The sequence below is a fragment of the Typopeltis vanoorti genome, chromosome 10 (genome assembly GCF_054136105.1).
Source record: "Typopeltis vanoorti isolate ZY-2024b chromosome 10, IOZ_Tvanoo_1.0, whole genome shotgun sequence".
NCBI classification, from domain to species: Eukaryota; Metazoa; Arthropoda; class Arachnida; order Uropygi; family Thelyphonidae; genus Typopeltis; species Typopeltis vanoorti.
Genome location: NC_143558.1, coordinates 21,505,112 through 21,523,172, shown reverse-complemented (window position 1 = coordinate 21,523,172; position 18,061 = coordinate 21,505,112). Strand labels below are relative to the sequence as shown.

The 18,061-nt window shown below is 37.0% G+C and overlaps 1 protein-coding gene across 1 annotated transcript in view; it reads right to left on the bottom strand.

Annotated features, from left to right (window-relative positions):
- Nucleotides 1–14,231: 14,231 nt before the first annotated feature.
- LOC150102216 (leucine-rich PPR motif-containing protein, mitochondrial-like) overlaps nt 14,232–18,061 on the bottom strand; it is a 394,112-nt gene continuing 390,282 nt past the window's right edge. The window contains exon 37 of the mRNA XM_090399109.1: nt 14,232–14,834. Within this exon, the coding sequence (XP_090255235.1) occupies nt 14,739–14,834 (96 nt within the window). The 3' untranslated portion in view covers nt 14,232–14,738. The remainder of the gene's footprint in view (nt 14,835–18,061) is intronic.

Below are 18,061 nucleotides of genomic sequence, written 5' to 3'. Positions count from 1 at the left end.
CATCGAAAAAATCAGCTAACGCCTTTTATTCCCGTATAGGGAGTAGGGGAGGCTACTTTAGCTCTGAGTTCTGAAGACTGAGTGGGCAGTTCAATCTTCACAGGTAACCAATCAGCGATGGCTGGCCGAAGGCTATAACTATTTTAATAGGCATGCAGTGAAGAGATGGCTAACAAGTTCCGCCATCTCGTGGTCCCTAACCCAAGACAGTAAATGTCGGAAAATAGTGTGGATTCGACGGTACATTATTTTTCTTGAGTTTACGGCCCCTGAAAACATATTTAAAATGTTTTAAGACGAAGATAGGGTAAACGGCTCCGCCTACTCCCTATACGGGAACAAATAGGCGTTAGCTGATTTTTTTTTTATAAAGATAGATAATATCTATCTATATAAAAATGTTATATTTGCATTTGATTTTTGCAATATTTGCTGTGTATGTTTTGTATTGAATATCAATGCAATAATATAGTAATATATGTCTGTATTACGATTTTTTTTCGATGGGGTCGTGAAATATTTTATTTTTTCCAAAGGGGCCTTTACATCCATAAGTTTGGGAAGCACTGATGTACTATGCATATCCAGTACTTATGCCAATGCATGGCAACAATCTTATATCTATCCTATTCCAAAAAAGAGAGAGAAATCTATTGTCAATCTACTGACCAATTGTATGCACCTCAATACTCTCCAAATAATGGAAAAACTCATCAGTATCCAACTCTTCCACTACTTAAAGGCCCACTAATTAATCAGCGACTACCAGTACAGCTATCGCCATTCAAGATGCACAGCTGACTTCAGCTTACCCCACCCAGCACTGGACATGTGCAGTGGAAAGGTTCAGAAAAGCTTGTGCTGTCTCCCTCAACATTTCAAAGTTGTCGACCCTATGTGTGTGTGTGTGTAGTATCATTACCTGCTTAACAAATTACCATCCTTCAGTCTCCCTTTCAAACTCTGTAATAGGGTAGCCAGATTTCTCTCTGATCGTTTTCTGTGTCATGGTGGATGGCTCCATCTATTCTAGCTTCATCATCAATGCTGAAGTGTCTCGAGGCTCTGTCCTATCACCTATCTATGCGTTTCACAAACCGTGCGGTACCTTGGCATCCCAGGCTATAAGATCACCAACAACGGTGCCTTAAATTTGATCTACATACTATCCTTCATGGGGACCACGTTATCATGTTCAATATCACAAAAACAGTTGGGCCTTTTCTCTCGGAAAAGAGATCTCAGCTCAGCTACCCTTCCCCCCTCAGTAATACACAAATCTCAAGACAGAATCAAATCTTTCTCTGCTCACCTCCAGTCTCTCCTGGCAAAAACATTTCACACTAAGAGCCTCCTCAGCATCCAAAAAATACGAATTCTCTCTATAAATAGGAAAAACAGGAATCCTTGTATATACAAATACTAAACACCCATGTTTAGAATGCCGCTAACAAGTTTGGGTGGTGCACCTAAAATTTCCCTTAAAATCCTAACACTGTGCAGAGGCGAAAAATTAGACTCAATGATGATCCCTCTCTTACATATTCGTTTCAGCTTCTATCACACAGATGCAGTTTCAGAACTGCATCTATTCTACTGGTACTTCAATGGTCATTGCGGCACGGAAGTGGCATATGTGGTTGCTACAAGATTAGTAGCTGCCTAGCATCCCTTTACAGTGCAACTACAAACACAGCAAACATGCTTCTCCTCTTCCTCTTTTATTCCATTCACCAGTCCTCTGGAAACAGGCTTCCTAAACAACTACAAGCTACAGAAAAAAAAATCAACTAACGCCTTTTATTCCCTAATCGGGAGCAGGCGTGGCCTTTATAGCCTATCTAGCTTTTGGAGACTGAGTGGGCAGTTCAATCTCCACCGGCAGCCAATCAGAGATCGCTGGCCCATGTCCATCACTAATTATATCTAGCTTTTGGAGACTGAGTGGGCAGTTCGATCTCCACCGGCAGCCAATCAGAGATCGCTGGCCCATGTCCATCACTAATTATAACAGCTACCGATGAAGAGGCTGGCAAACAAGTGCTGCCATCTCTTGGTACCTACCCTAACAGGATATGTCACTGTCTGAAATAATGTGGGTACTATGGTCGATTTTCTTGAGTTTACGGGACGAAAAACCCGAGTTTCCGGGAGGAAAAACCCGCTTGCCTGTGCCAGAGATCGATTAACTCGGAACCGGTCGAAGATAGGCTTAGAAAAAGTTCCTCCAGTCAGCGACTAGACTAGAACCTAGGTATAGCTTCAAGCAGCCAAGCGCAGAGGATGCAAGCGCCACTTCCACTGAGCTACACAGGCCTTACAAGCTACAGCTCTCTCTCTAAAAAAAAAACTGGAATTTTCTATACTTACTGAATTTTGACGGTTTTCCAAAAGTAGGTTTTTGTCACTTGTATCTCTCTCTGCGACTACGCACAGAGATACCTGTGTAGCTCAGCGGAAGTGACGATTACATCCTCTGCATTAGGCAGTCCGAAGATAGACTTAAGTTCAAGTCTAGTCGCCGACTGAGAATTTTTTGTAATTCTTTCTTCGACCGGTTTCCGAGTTAGTCGATCTGTGGCATGGATGAGGTTTTTTTCTCCTGAAAATTCAAGAAAATCGACCATAAAACCTACATTATTTCAGAGTAACATCTCTTTTTAGGGTTGGGTACCAAGAGACGGCAGTACTTGCTTGCCCTTCTCTTCATCGGTTGCCGATTATAATTAGTGATCGTCATGGACCAGTTATCTCTGATTGGCTGTCAGTGGATATTAACTCCCCATTCAGTCTCCAAAAGCTAGACTGGGATATAAGCCTCACCTACTCCCTATAGGAGAATAAAAGGAGTTAATATATATATATATATATATATATATATATATATATATATATATATATATATATACACACACACAGGTGTGTGTTTATAATTATAATTAGTGATAGTCATGGGCCAGCATCTGTAATTGGCTGTCGGTGGATATTAACTCCCCATTCAATCTCCAAAAGCTAGACATGGCTAAAAACCTCACCTACTCCATATAAGAGAATAAAAGGAGTTAAGAGCCTGTGTAGCTCAGTGGATGTGGCGTTTGCACACCACCGCGCTAGGCCGCACGAAGGAAGTCTTGGTTTCGAGTCTAGTCGGCGACTAGAGGAAATTTTTCTAAGCCTTTTTTCGACCGGTTCCCGAGTTAGTCGATCTATGGCACGGGCAAGCAGGTTTTTCCTCCCGGAAAGTCGGGTTTTTCGTCCTGTAAACTCAAGAAAATCGACCGTAGAACCCACATTATTTCAGACATTAAATATATTGTGTTAGGGTTAGAGACCGCGAGATGGCGGCACATTTGAGCCGTCTCTCTTCACTGCGTACCGCTTAATTAGTGATAGCCTTGGGCCATCTGTCTCTGATTGGGTACCAGTGGAGATTGAACTGCCCACTCAGTCTCCAAAAGTTAGATAGGGCTAAATGGCCTCGCCTACTCCCGTATATACGGGAATAAAAAGGCGTTAGCTGATTTATATATATATATATATATGTGTGTGTGTGTGTGTGTTTCATTTCTCCCCAATGGAGAGAGCTGACCCCAGAGATGGTTCAACATCAGGGAAACTCGTGGAAAAAGTGGGTAAAGCTGCATGCACTTAACAGCTTTTCAAAAATCAATTTAATATCTTCAGGGATTAAATGGGTCCGTAGCAGATATTAATAAGGGCAGATACCACTTTTCATTTCTTGGCCTTTTTTCTTAAAATAAGGGTAGCTTTAACACGCCTTTTCTTTACTTTTTAGAGAGTTTCTTATTTAGTCAGTCTTTCGTGGGTGCAAGTTGGTTTTCTCTTGAGGAAACACAAGAAATTAACTCTGAATGTTAGAAAAGTAGTAGTACAGAAATTATACCATTTCAGGCAGCAGTAAGAACTAGGTTTGAGGTTTGCAAATAATGGCAGCTGTGTAATACTATCACTCTGAAGCTTTGAAAACCGTCGACAGTTCATCGATGAGTTCATCTATCACCGATTACATAGGGTTGGGTTTTAGAGTCTGTTAGATTCTACAAGTTCGGACTAAAAGAGCTCGCCGAATCCCTTAACATAGGCAATTTAGCAGACTGTCGGAAACTTGTGAATGGGGAGAAACCATCTCCACTTCTATCCATCATGCACAGCTGGCTCAAGGCTACTGATGATTTTAAGCTGCATCCAGATGAAGAGTATCGCAGACATCTGATGCCACCATGTAGTCCATAACACCATATATTGTCTGAAACAGTGCGAGTTTTAAAGTCGATTTTCTTGAGTTAAGGATTAAAAAATTCAAAGTAACAGAAAATCCGTTTGCACCATGTGAGAGATAGACAAACCTGGTAACTGGTTGTATTAATTCTTAGAAAACGGTCTGATCAGCGGATACAGAAGCCTTATTTTCATGTCATGCTATGCATAAATCTATTGTAAAGTTTTTTGGTGTGTGACAACTCTGGAAAAAAAAAAAGGACATTTCCAGTTAGCCGAGCAAACTTGGATGCGGTAAGTTCTTTAGTGAAATAATTTTATAGTTGTGTCATATGTTCGTGAATTACAAAACAATGGTATTCTTATACACCAGGGTTTCTCAAACTTTTTATACGACGGAACACTTCACAAATCCTAAAAATTTCACGGAACACCTTGGTTATTTTGTAATGTATTAATTAATATTTAATTGGTACTTTAGCTGATTATATTATTAATTAATAACTGATAATTAATTAAACATCAATTAGACCATCATTAAATTAATTCGTGCTGATTTTCATTGACATATCCTATTCTGATCCCCAAAAAATTATAAGCACTTACGAGTGAATGCAGACTTTTTCTCGTGTGCTGGTAGGTTTCCCCTCCTTTTGTACCTCTTGGAGATCTTTGTAGGCTTGAGGTGGATGACTCACTATCTGTTTTTTTTCACAAACACCCTCAATAAGAGATTTCTTAACACCAAAATTAAACAAAGTGCCTTGTCTCTTATTCATATTAGAATTTAAATCCGTATTTCTATTACTTTTAAAATAATCACGGCACTCCGGTTTCAGAGCAAGCACTTACTGCAATACGAACTTGCGAAGAAAGTATTCAGTATTGACAGATTTGAATATATGTTACAGACTACCTTGATCTTCAATTTCAGATGAAGATCAAGGTAGTCTGTTGCTGATTGGTCACTGACATTTGCTACACAGATGTCATTTCTTTAGTTTTGAGAACAGAGGATATGCCATTTTGTTATAATCCGCTTGCAGGCAATTTTTATGACCCATCATAAACAGCAGTATTCCCTTTTTCAAATGTTGACAGGTTTCGACGTGTGAAAATTAACGATACACAATGTTATTAGGCGTTCTGGGTCTGAGCTTTTCGACATATTCACGAATATTATTCTCAGAATATTTCTAAAAAAAAAAATCAACACCTTTTATTCCCTAATAGGGAGTAGGCGAGGCCTTTATACCCTATCTAGCTTTTGGAGACTGAGTGGGCAGTTCAATCTCCACCAGTAGTCAATCATAGATAGCTGGTCCATGTCTATCACTAATTATAGCAGCCACTGATGAAGAGGGTGGCAAACAAGTGCTGCCATCTCTTGGTACCTAACCATAACAAGATATGTCCCTGTCTGAAACTAATGTGGGTACTACGGTCGATTTTCTTGAGTTTACGGGAGGAAAAACCCGCTTGCCTGTGCCAGAGATCGACTAACTCGGAACCGGTCGAAGATAGGCTTAGAAAAAGTTCCTCCAGTCAGAAACTAGACTAGAACTTAGGTCTAACTTCAAGCAGCCAAGCGCAGAGGATGCAAGCGCCACTTCCACTGAGCTACACAGGCCTGGAATATTTCTACTATAAACTATTTATTCATGAAAAATTCTTAGACTAAAATGACAAATTCCAGAACTTCTCGCGGAACACTATTGTTCCGCAGAACAGTTTGAGAAACCCTGCTATACACTATGTCAAAACATTTTCAAACCTTTAGACTGCTAACAACAGTTGCAATCAGTGGTATAGTAGCCAGAGCTTTTTGCTGCCCCTCTCAATACACACCAAACATACTATAAAAAGTCAAAATGACGTAAAGGGAAATAAATTAAAACACTATGTTTATTTTTGAAGTAAAACTTTGATTTCAACATTCTAAAATGCTATTTTTCTTGCTTTTCTGTTAGCAAAATCGTCGATGACATTGGTGAAGTCTATTTCATAATAATGTAGGTAATTCTTAATCAATTTATTTAGAAAACTCCTCTCACAACTTACAGCAATCGTGAGGAAAATTCGCAGTAGTATTACAATATTTTGAACTGAGTTCTCGAGACTATTTTAGAATCAACTGCAAAAGTTCAAAAAGGTTCAAAGTGCCACCTGGGGCGGACTTCCCCCCTCTACGCCTCTGGTTGCAATAGCCTTCTCGCCTATGTACAAGGTGAGTAAACTAGAAAACAGCGAGAGGATTATCTTACCGTTAATCTTAGAAAATGGCCATAAGCTGCAAAGGTATGCGAGGAAATAGCTTATGGCACTGTCTTACAAAGTGCGTCAGCATTAATTAAAACATTTTACTGTGCAGAGATGTGCAAGTCAGTTCAAAAATGATTGTTAAAAGACAAAGCAGAAATGTAAAACCAGTCCATGCAAATTTAATAATCAACCAAGCATATAGCAATTAAGTCTTTTGTCTCAATGTGGGATACATTCCAGTGGTGATCAGCGCTTGCAGGTAAATGAGTCAACGAACATTGAAACTGTCTCTACATCCATTGTTAACTTAATTAGTGTGATTTGCAAATTAAACAAAGAAGTAAGCAAAATAAAAAATACTACAAAATACACATCTGCCAAAACTGATGAATGACCAACAAAAGAAATCAAAGAAAGTAACTCCAAAAATCGAGCACTGAAAATTTCAAATTCAAAGTAACAAGTTGAACTAAAATAATCCAATTTCATGATCGCAGTCAGCAGGTAACAAACAGAAATTTGGCAATATCGCTGGAGCCCCATGAAAACGTTTATATCATTCAAAAGATCTCATACAAAATTCAAGTTGATTTTAATGATAGCCATTGAAGTGTTTCACCTGACTCCATAACACACAAAAAACACCAAAACATGTTAGAATTTAGATCCAAGATGACAAGGGCAAAATATACTTAAATGAACATATGACCGAATACAAAACATTTATTGTATGCAACTATAACTCGACAATTTATAAATATTTCTGGATCATAAGTAAAGAGATCCATTATATGAGAAAAGATGATCTTCATATATGGATGATGAAGTGTGAATACTTCCAAAAACTCTAAAGAAAAAATGTCTGATTACCTTATCACAGATATTGTGCAGTTACTTTTGATAAGTATAGTTTGCGATGATCTAACAGAATTAGGAAGATTTTCAATAATGAGCCTAGTCTGAAAGTAATGCATTTAAAAATAAGTATAATAGACACCTAGGGCTAATATTAAACATTATGATATCGTAATATTATATTGATGAGTCTTTGGACTCCCTGGAGGTGTCACTAATAATAATATAAGTTAATACTTTTTGTTTTCCCTTATAGGGAGCAGGTGAGGCCTTTATACTCTGAATGATATAATCACGTAATCACAAGAAAGATATTTAACCAAATATTTCGGTCTGGAAATAGAAGACCATCGTCAGTGGTATTACAAGAACGGTTTAAAAAATACAAGCTAGAATACTAACAATAGATCGTTAAAATTAGAACACGCCGCGTGATGTTATATCACTAAGTATGAAACGGAATATTAATATCTTTCTTGTGATTACATCATTCAGTCTTATGTCACAAGTATCCTTGAAACAACAAATTCTTAGCCTTTATACTTTATCTAGCTTTTGGAGACTGAGTGGGCAGTCAATCTCCACCAGTAGCCAATCAAAGATAGATGGTCCATGTCTATATATATATATATATATGTAAAAGATACCAAGTTATTTTAAACCTGGTTTTACTTCATTTCCCAAGTAAGCAAACAGACAAACAAGTCAAGTTTGCACGTAGTGTGAGTCTAACTGGTATCTTTAACATATATTATACCCAAGGTAAAAAACTTTCTACATCTATCTTTCATCCCGAGATTTTTATTTAATAAGGTCAAAGCACCTTATGGTAACTTGTTTTGGTAAAATACTTATAAGCTCTGTATTACTTAACCTTGGTATTTCTAAGCCTGGGTCCCACTGATGAGACCTCAATAAAGGTCAAAACCAGTCTGGGTAGTGGCCCCTTGTCTTTAATGCATAGCACCATACATCTCAAGGAGATGGGCTTTGCATTAAGGGTAAATATTAAGAATAGTGATCAGAGCTTATACCACTTTTACCACGAGTTGCCTTGTGGGTCAGTTAGACTCACACTACGTGCAGGCACAAACTTGACTTATCTGTTTGCTTACTTGGGAAATGGAGTAAAACCAGGTTTAAAATAGCTTGGTATCTTTAACATATATTATACCCAAGGTAAAAAACTTTCTACTTATTTATATATATATTATCTAACTGAAATATGAATAAAAGACGCAGAAGTTGGCTTAGAAGTTTAAAAAAATACTGATGGTCTTTGCTAGAACTCCTTTAAGTGAATCATATCAATACCGTAATGTACACAGCTGAGAATGTCAAAATATACAGTACTTTTTGAGAATTAAAATTTCTATCTAATGGCTATTTATAGATCTCTCTTACATTATATGCATTATGAATTTAGACCATAACTGGAATTCTACATGACATCAACTATGATAATGTTATCATAACCAGTGACAAACTTCGATTTGCTGTCACATATTATTAGCCATTTATAGTCTTAAGCATAGGCTTTGTAGAGATAATTCAATGGCTGTGAACTATGTCCAGATCAAACATTCATCATCACGAACCATAGACTCACTGCCTGTTGGTGTCGGATGCCTCCTTCACTATCATCTTCCACCTTTCTTTGTCCAGTGCACAGTGTCGCACTTTCTGTACATCCATTCCACACCAGTCCTTTATGTCGTCTATCCATTCTCTGTATGGTCTGCCTCTTCTTTACACCATACATCATATTAAATATAAATGTCTTTATCTTCCAGTCCTCACTCATTCTGCAGATGTGTCCAAATAATTGCAGCTTCCGTTTTATAATCTTCTGCAATAGATTCTCCTTTGGTTGTATCTTTCAATAGAGCTCTTGATTTGTGATTTTGGTACCCATCCTATTCTTAGAATCTTCCTGCAACAAGTTCTTTCAAATGCCAAAATTCTTTTTCTTGATTGCTGATTTATTACCCACGTTTCAGATCCATACAGTACACCACTAAAGAAGCATGTTTCCAACACTCTTAGTTCTGTTTGCAGGCTGATCACTTTTACTTTTCCAGATGTTATCCATGACCTTCAGATTTGTTCTTGCCTTTGAAATCCTCTTTTTCTTTTTTACAGTCCAAATCATGTCATTTTACTTCCCAAATATGTGAACTGTTCTACATTTTCTATATCAGTTCCATCCACTTGTATCTTTTGTTTCATGTTCTTCTCACCAAATACCACTGTCTTTTTTTTTTTTTTTTAAGTTCATAACAAGTCCAAATCTCTTCTGTTTCTCATTTAACACTCAATGTTTTTTGTCTTCTTCAATAATAACAATGTCATCTGCAAATCACAGATGGTTAATTCTCATCCCATGTACCGATATTCCTTTGGCACGTTCCTTCATTTTATCCATTGCTCTTTCTAAATGTGCGATGAAAATGCTTGGTGATATTGGGTCCCCCTGTCTAGTATATCTGCTTCTTCTAAACCATTTCCCCAAATCACCACCTATTCTAACTGCTGCAACTGCATTCTTATAAACACCTTTTAATATAGTTATTAGTTTTCTATCAATTCCATAGGATTCTAGCACTGCTAATGTCACTTTCTGGTCGATACTGTCAAATACCTTCTGAAAATCAACAAAGCAGTTATATATGTTTTTGTGTTTTTTTTCCTAGCTTTCTCTGCTAATAATGACATTGTCAAAATCTGCTGAATTGTGGTTGTATGCTTCCTAAATACTGCTTGCTCGTCTGCAAGGTATGCTTCCAACTGTGTTCTCAATCTTCCTGTCAATATCATCATCATGACTCATAAAAGCAATTGTTCTATAATTTTTACATTCTAGCTTATTTCCTTTCTAGTATAATGTCACGAATATCAATTTCACACAATCCTCCAGAATTTTCCCTTCTTTCCATACCATATCTTTAGAGATATACCATCAGAGGAGAAGTGATGTCTCGAGACTAAAACATGATCTGGTTTACATTGTTCATGCCTGTTATCCTCAAAGTTCCCAGGTGGATTGCTTTATGTTCGAGCGATGTGCTTCATATGAACAATTTGTTTCTGACTGCAAATTGCATCAGTAAATCACCATTTTCATTGTTTTTATCATGTAACATAAATATTCCTGCCACTTGCTTTTGATTTTCATCTTTCCCAATCTTAACATTAGTCTCCCATGACTAATAAAATATCACACATTTGTGTCTTACAGCAAACTTTTTCAAGTTGCTCATAAAATCTATCTTTATCAATTCCTTCTTTCTCCTCAGTTTGTGCATGAGCTGAAATGACAGTAATATTTCTAAATTTTCCCGTTATTCTTAATTTAAATATTCAGTCATTAATTGCTTTGTACTCCAGCCAAAGGCTGCGGGTTCGAATTCCACCATGAGCATTGATGTTTGTGATTATCTGTGAAAATACTAGTGGTGGTGGGCAGTAGATGGCACTGGTGTAGATAATGATGGTAGTTGGTGGAGACAGAGTTGTAGAGTAGGTACCCTCCCTCGATGAGTCTTTGGACTTCCTGGAGGTGTCATGTAATAATAATAATAATATTACATAGTTGGTGCATTTCTGTAACCATACTTTTGCCACCATATTTAATAATTTCTCCAGTGAGGTTATCGTTACCAGGACTCTTGTTGTATTTTAGCCATCCTATTGCTTTTTCTACCTCTCCTCTTAAAATGTCTATATCATACTCATTACCTGGTGGTAATATCAGCTTCAATCAGTTTCCCAACGCTATCTAAATCTAGTTTTTCTTCATATAACTCACTACAGTATCTTGTCCACTGTTGTACAATTTTATCTTTATTCATCAATACTTTGTCTTTTTCATCTTTAATTGTGATCTGTTTTGGCTGCCACCTTCTATTAATGGTTCTAATAATTTAGTACACCTCCCTAGTTTTATGCTCTCCATAGTGCTGTTCTATATCATTGCCCTGGGGTTCTAACCATTTCATCTTATCCATTCTGACTGCTTTTTTTTCACCTCCAACATTCTCTTCTCCTGTATTAACTTCAGTTTTTCTTGTCTAATCCACCTTCTTCTTGATCAAACATTCGTTAGAGCACATTTGAAATAAAATCCAGGCAGCAGTGTTCAAATAGCCAATCACTTTCCAATAACTGTTAAAATCCATCTACAGTCAGAAGCAGCTACACACAAGTTAACAGCATTCATTATCCGAAAATAAACTACAAAATTGTACTAAAGCATAAATTAACTACAATTTCTGGGAAGCAGATAAAACCTGACACTGATGTTAATCTAAATTACTAGCTTATGATTGGATGTTATAAGTGATTTTAACAATATTACAATTCCAAACAAGCTAAATTATAAAAAGATGTTTATTAAACGGCTTATAATTTGCTGGATTTCAAACCAGCATTCCCAGAGCAAACATGTTACAACTTACACATGACAATGCGTAACTGGAACAATTATTATTACATAACACCTCCAGGGAGTCCAAAGACTCATCGAGGGAGGGCACTTGCTCTACAACTCTCCATCTCCACTAACTGCAACCATCTTCATCTACACCAGCGCTAACCAGGCTACCAACAACCACCACTATTTTCACAGACAATCACAAACATCCATGCCCATGGCGGGATTCGAACCTGCAGCCTTCTGGCTGGAGAGCGGATACGCTAACCACTGGGACAACCAGGCTGGCAATTCAGATGTAACAGACAAAATATCTAAAACATTAACATAGCACCCTCTAATGTCGTAAAAAAAGAAGTATTACAGTTGTGTAGGAGTTGGTTTCAGGATAACAGCCTTCCAAATTTTTGGCAAATTAATGGAGCCATACTTGTTAAGCTTAGGAGAAATGCTTCACAGCCATTGCTCACTAAAAACAATTATTATGACCTATAACTTCTGCATAACACACTGGTTTTCTTCTGTCTAATCCTGTGTGAAGGGGGGTATCCAAAGCACAATCTCCCAATCCAGACTTGCCATTATAATGGTAGCAAATGTACACTATGTTGACAAAAAGTATTTGGACACCTAGTTGTAGTAAAAAATGCATATTAATTACATTTCTAGTACCAAGAAGGATCATCTTCAGTCTGAATAATAGCAACTATCCTTCAGTATATAGTTAATAGTAACGATATCACAGAATTCCAAGAAGCATGACTGTCATGGTTTGAGCACAAGGTATCCATTTCGGATACAACTTAGTTTTTTGGATGCTCATTGGCTACACAATAGTTACAACGTATACAGAATGGTAAAAACAAGTTGTCAAACAAGCCTAGTTGGCAGAGTGGTTGGTGTATCCATCACCAACCAGCAGGCTGGTTGGTGATGGATACTGCTGTGGACATGGATGTTTGTACATGTCTTAGGTCAGCAAAAAATCCCTCATGACATGAATTCGTATGAATGAGTAAAATCCCAGATGAGACACACACAGGACTTGACAGCTGAAGGTCCACAAGACACTCTCTCCTCACTAGGTTACCTTCACCAAAAGTGTCAGCTAAATAAGAAATGGTTCCTACTGTACCTACACATATGGTACAAACAACAGATCAACAGCATTGCTTTTCATTATAAAGGCTGTGGAGATAATGCTATGGTACAGTGTATGTTTTGAAAGAATCAAGACTCTCTTGCATATTGATCAATGTATGGCATACCTATGGGTTGTAGCAATCCACATGTTTTCGAACAGTCATCCAGGATGGTAATGTACACCATGTCACGAGGCCTAGGATGTAGGTAATTGGTTCAAAGCATAGAGAGGACAGTACCCTACTTGAAAGACCAACAATTCGCTGGTTATTAAACCATTAAAAACTGGTTCATGTAATGAATCTTTAATGCTTAAAAATAGCTTTACATTTCACATTAACTGAAATACCATCCTTTGAAGGTGAGAAATATGAAGACTAAGAAACTGCCTCCAAACAGACAAAAAAAACTAACATAGTTCTAACATGTTGAATTTACAGTTCTACTTAAAAAAAAAACATGGAGTATTTTTTCTTTTCATAAAGATTTTATGAGAAGAGACAAGTAAATTCTTTTTCAAGTCAAGACTACTTTAATGAATCTGGTAAGGCCCATACGAAATAGGGCTCTTCATAAAAATAATCATATATTCATCTGTCCATATACTTCAGAATTATATTCAGCAATTGCCATATTCTGCAAGTAACTGAGCATGCATGCGCACCTTTGCTTACATTATTCTTGCAGCCATATACTGGTATGTTCTGGTTAGGTTCCAGACCACAAGTGCATAGCGAATCACTGCCTCTCTCCTACTGCAGATGCATATAATGATTTAATAACGTTTTAAGCAGTCATACATATGTGTGTGTGTGTAAACGATTTAAATAAAGCATTTATTTATGTCAAATATGCAAAAGAAAAATTTAGAATAATTTTTATAACGAAAAAATTACTCCTAATAGCTCAGCTTAAAGATGCATACCAATCAGTTTTTTAGTCATCAATCTAACTATTAAAAGTTTTTCCATTTTTGGCAACAAGATTGTCATTTTAAGGACAACTGTAGTAATTATCACTTAAAATTTGTAGTTTTTAACAACTATTTACAACAGCAGTGTAAGAAAAGTTTGGCCTGCAGCTCATCTCAGTATTTTATACACCGTCACTAAATTTAATAATTTTAATCTTAGTATCTAATGAATTTGGTTTATGCAAATCCTTCTTTCCACTGTAGCAAGAGCTCCCTTACTTTGAATTTTGGTGTGTCATTATCAACAGTAATAATATATAATAATAGTTCTAATCAGTCCATAATTCACAGTGAAACACCAAAACACAGAAACATAGCAAGGAAGGAAGTTAAACTGAGTTCTTTAATACCATGCATCGGTTGATTCACAGTGGCACTGTTTTAGCAAACTGTCATAAGGTTGGGGGGTATTACTGTATGCCCAGAAGATGAACATCTACAAAACAGATGCACATGTACAAACTGAAAACAGAACTACTGTTTTTTATTAAACAGTAGCTCTCTATCTTACATGCTATCAATTTCAATTCAATTAAATTTTATTAGTGAGCAAATTTCTAAACACAAGTATGATATACTACAGTGAGTACAGCACAATGCTTGTGTTTCAAACCTACGCTTTAATAAACAAATGTTTTTACACACAATCATAAAAAAAAAAGTAACAATGATGTAGCGAGTCAGCAATGACGATGAAGCTCAGTAATAATGAAAATCTATTTGTGACGAAGATGATATTACTATGACATATGAAACAATCTCTTTTATACTACAAGTTCCCGAGATATTATTTGCCTTGAATAGAAAATGCATCTACTAAGTTGCAGTTCACTTTTAGCTGATATCTCTTTGAATACGTGAATCGGGAGCATCAATTTCTTCATCTGAGGAATCAGAAGAAGTACTGTGGAAATCTTCTTTTTGTTGTCTCTGCAAAATATGATATACAAGTCAGTTCAAGATATTCTTGCTAGCAGTATGAAAACTGTAATAACTAGACTAAGATAACTGAAATATGATTACTACTTCTAATTACAGATATCACAATTAATGGTTTGATAACAGCAAAATTTCTAAGAATTCAAGGACAATACACTGAAAGCCAAGTGGTTACGTCTAATGCATGAAGTACATATGGATTTGAATAAAACGAAAGAGATATTAATGTGCTGATATCAATGTGTGAAACTGATTATATGCATGCATAGTATATAACTGGCACTGCACCTACAATAAAAAAGTATATTAAAAAATTAAATTAAACTGTATATGTTTATACAGTAATGAAAAAATTAATCTGAACACTCACATTTTAAAGAAAAATTTTAACTTGTCAAGAAAATAAGTACCAAAATTAAACTCCAACTTAACCTAATAATTTATATGTACTCCTCTGTTCCTAATAAGTTTATTAATTCACTTGTTGCATGGACTCTACCAATGCAGAACACAGTTTTCTTATTTCTGCATCTCGAAACCATACTATTATAATGGATTGTAATAGTGGATAATCTTCTCTTTTTCATTATGGCCCACAAATTTTCTATTCGGTTAATGTCCAGAAAGTTACCTAGCAACTGAAGCATTTCGATGTTGTGATTTTTGAGGAAAACTCTTTTTTTTTTTTTTTTTGAAATGCAGCACAGAGCAAGATTCTGTTGGAAGATTAGTTCTTTGTCTTTTTTGGATCTGTGGGACCACTCTTTTCTCCAACACTTCAAGTACTGGTCACTATTCATCATACCATCAACAGGCACAAGTGATCCTGGACTGTCATGTGTAATCATCTTTTAGCTGGATGTTCAGGAGTTTGTTGATGGTGTGCAGGAGAAAAATCTTCTCAGCTGCTGATTTGCAAACATAGGGTATTCGCTCTCCTTGGACAAAGAAATGGCTCTCATCTGAGAATATCACCTTCTTCTCAACAGTCCAATCTTTGTACACTTTTGCCCACTGGAGCCTCTTTTCCTGCATAGCCTTCATCAACAGTTGTTTCTTTTTTGGTCTGTAAGCAGTCCTCCCTGCTTCCAACAATCTTCAACAGATTGCTAAGTTAGAAACATTAATCCCATTAGTTATCAAGTCTTTAAGTCTACAGCAGGCAATCTTGGATTCGTTTTGCTTTTCTTAACTAGTAAACAATATTGAGTAAGTGTAGTAACTGCGCGGTTAGCCTAGTGGTTTTGCGCTTTGCAACCATATACCTGCGGAAGGAGTGTCCTAGATTCGATTCCCGTCAGTGATGTGAGGATCTTAAGGATCTTCCTCAACCATAGCCAAGTTAGTTGTATGTGAACAGCAGGTTTTTTCTCACCAGTTTATCTGGGGTTTTTCATCCTGCAAGCAGGCAAACCAGCCCTGTGAACACACACGGACCTACAGTCATAAATACTTAATACCCATGAGGGGGTTTCAACTCGCCCCCAATAGGGATTGGGGGGGGGAACTCTATACGAATAAATAAAGTAAGTATAGTTTTCTTTTTTGCCCATATTTTCCTTTTCTGTCAGGAGAAATCTCTCCGTTGTAGCCATCTATTCCAAATAGTGGGGGATGAAGGATAAAACCAGAGTTAGTACCAGAGGTCTGTACATGTGCAATTGGTTTGTAATATTATAGATTTTTTGAGGCTACATTGCTGAATTAGGAGAACTTTAATAATGGAAGCCTCTATGCTTCTTTGATAGCTGAAGAAATTTTTTTTCTAAGTTCAATGTATCGTCTGAACCAAAAAAAAAAAAAAAAAAAAAAAAAAAAAAAAAAAAAAATCAGAGGTTTACTGCCTAATTGTTTTTCTTCAGCTTCAGTGATATCTATATGTTAATTATATACACTACTTGGAAAGAAGTCAATGGAAACCCCATGGGCAAGAAGCATTGTGCCATGTAATGAGTCGCGAGTTTGTAGCTAGTATAAATTAAAGGATTATGATGTCCAAGTTAGTGCAACTGTGTCTGGGTGAAATGACTGCGAGAAGGGAACCGACATAGTTTGAAAGAGGTGTTGTGATAGGATGCCATATTACAGGCCTATCTTTTTGACAAATTGGATCATCCTGGGTCAAATCAGTGATACCATACTGAGATGGAAGTGCAGGAAGTCAACTATATAAGTGCTATATATAACTATATATATATATAAATATAAAACTTAGATTATAACTATATAAGTCAACTATATATAAGTGCTACCCACAGTGGACAACACATCACACACACCAAATGTAACTGTAGTGTGCCACGAAGGATAATATGTAAAAACTGCCATTTGTCAGCCAATACGTTGAATGCAGAGTTCCAGGCATTGACTGGAACATGATTCTGCATAAAAACATTCAGAACTGAGGCTCACAAAATGGGTTTCCATGGTAGAACTGCAATATGCAAGCCCTACATTACCTAAACTAACATGTAGCATCATCTTCAGTGGTACAAAGAGTGGTTACAGTGGGAGAGGGAAGCTTCGAAGCTGTGTTATGGAGTGACAAATTACTCTACACTCTCTATTGATCAGATGGATGGATGTGGCGGATGCCTAGTGAACAGCTCTTATCAGAGTGCATAACCCAACTATGAAATTCAGAGGTGATGGTGTAATGGTATAGTTCTGTTTTTCCTGGTAATAATGGTCTAATGGTATGGTCCTGTTTGGTCTCAAACCTCTATTTGTGGTGCCACAAACACCAAACTTCGAGCAATATCTCAACATTCTGGACAATGCAATGCTTCCTACTTTGTGGTGTTTCTATGGAACATTTCTATCACCATTGCCTCTTTCAGCAAAGGTAGACATGAACGACACCACACTACACTTGACTGGTCTCCACAGAGCCATGATCTCAACTTTAATTGAACATCTGTGGGATGAATTGAACCAATGGTTGAGGTTAAGTGATGTCTGCTCCACAACAGTCAGGACTCCATTATATTACAGGAAGAATGGTGGCCCAAAATTCAATCAATCGCTTTTGTACACTTGCGGAAAGTATGCAGCAGCGATCATAGCGGAAGGGGGGAGGGGGGGGGTCCAACATCTTATTAAGGTGGGTGCCATAGCCGTTTGTTCCTCACACTATAGTGTCCAGTGACTTCTTTCCAAGCAGTGTGTATAGAGAAATAGCTGAACAGAGAAGAAAGATAATGGTTTTATGCGCTGAG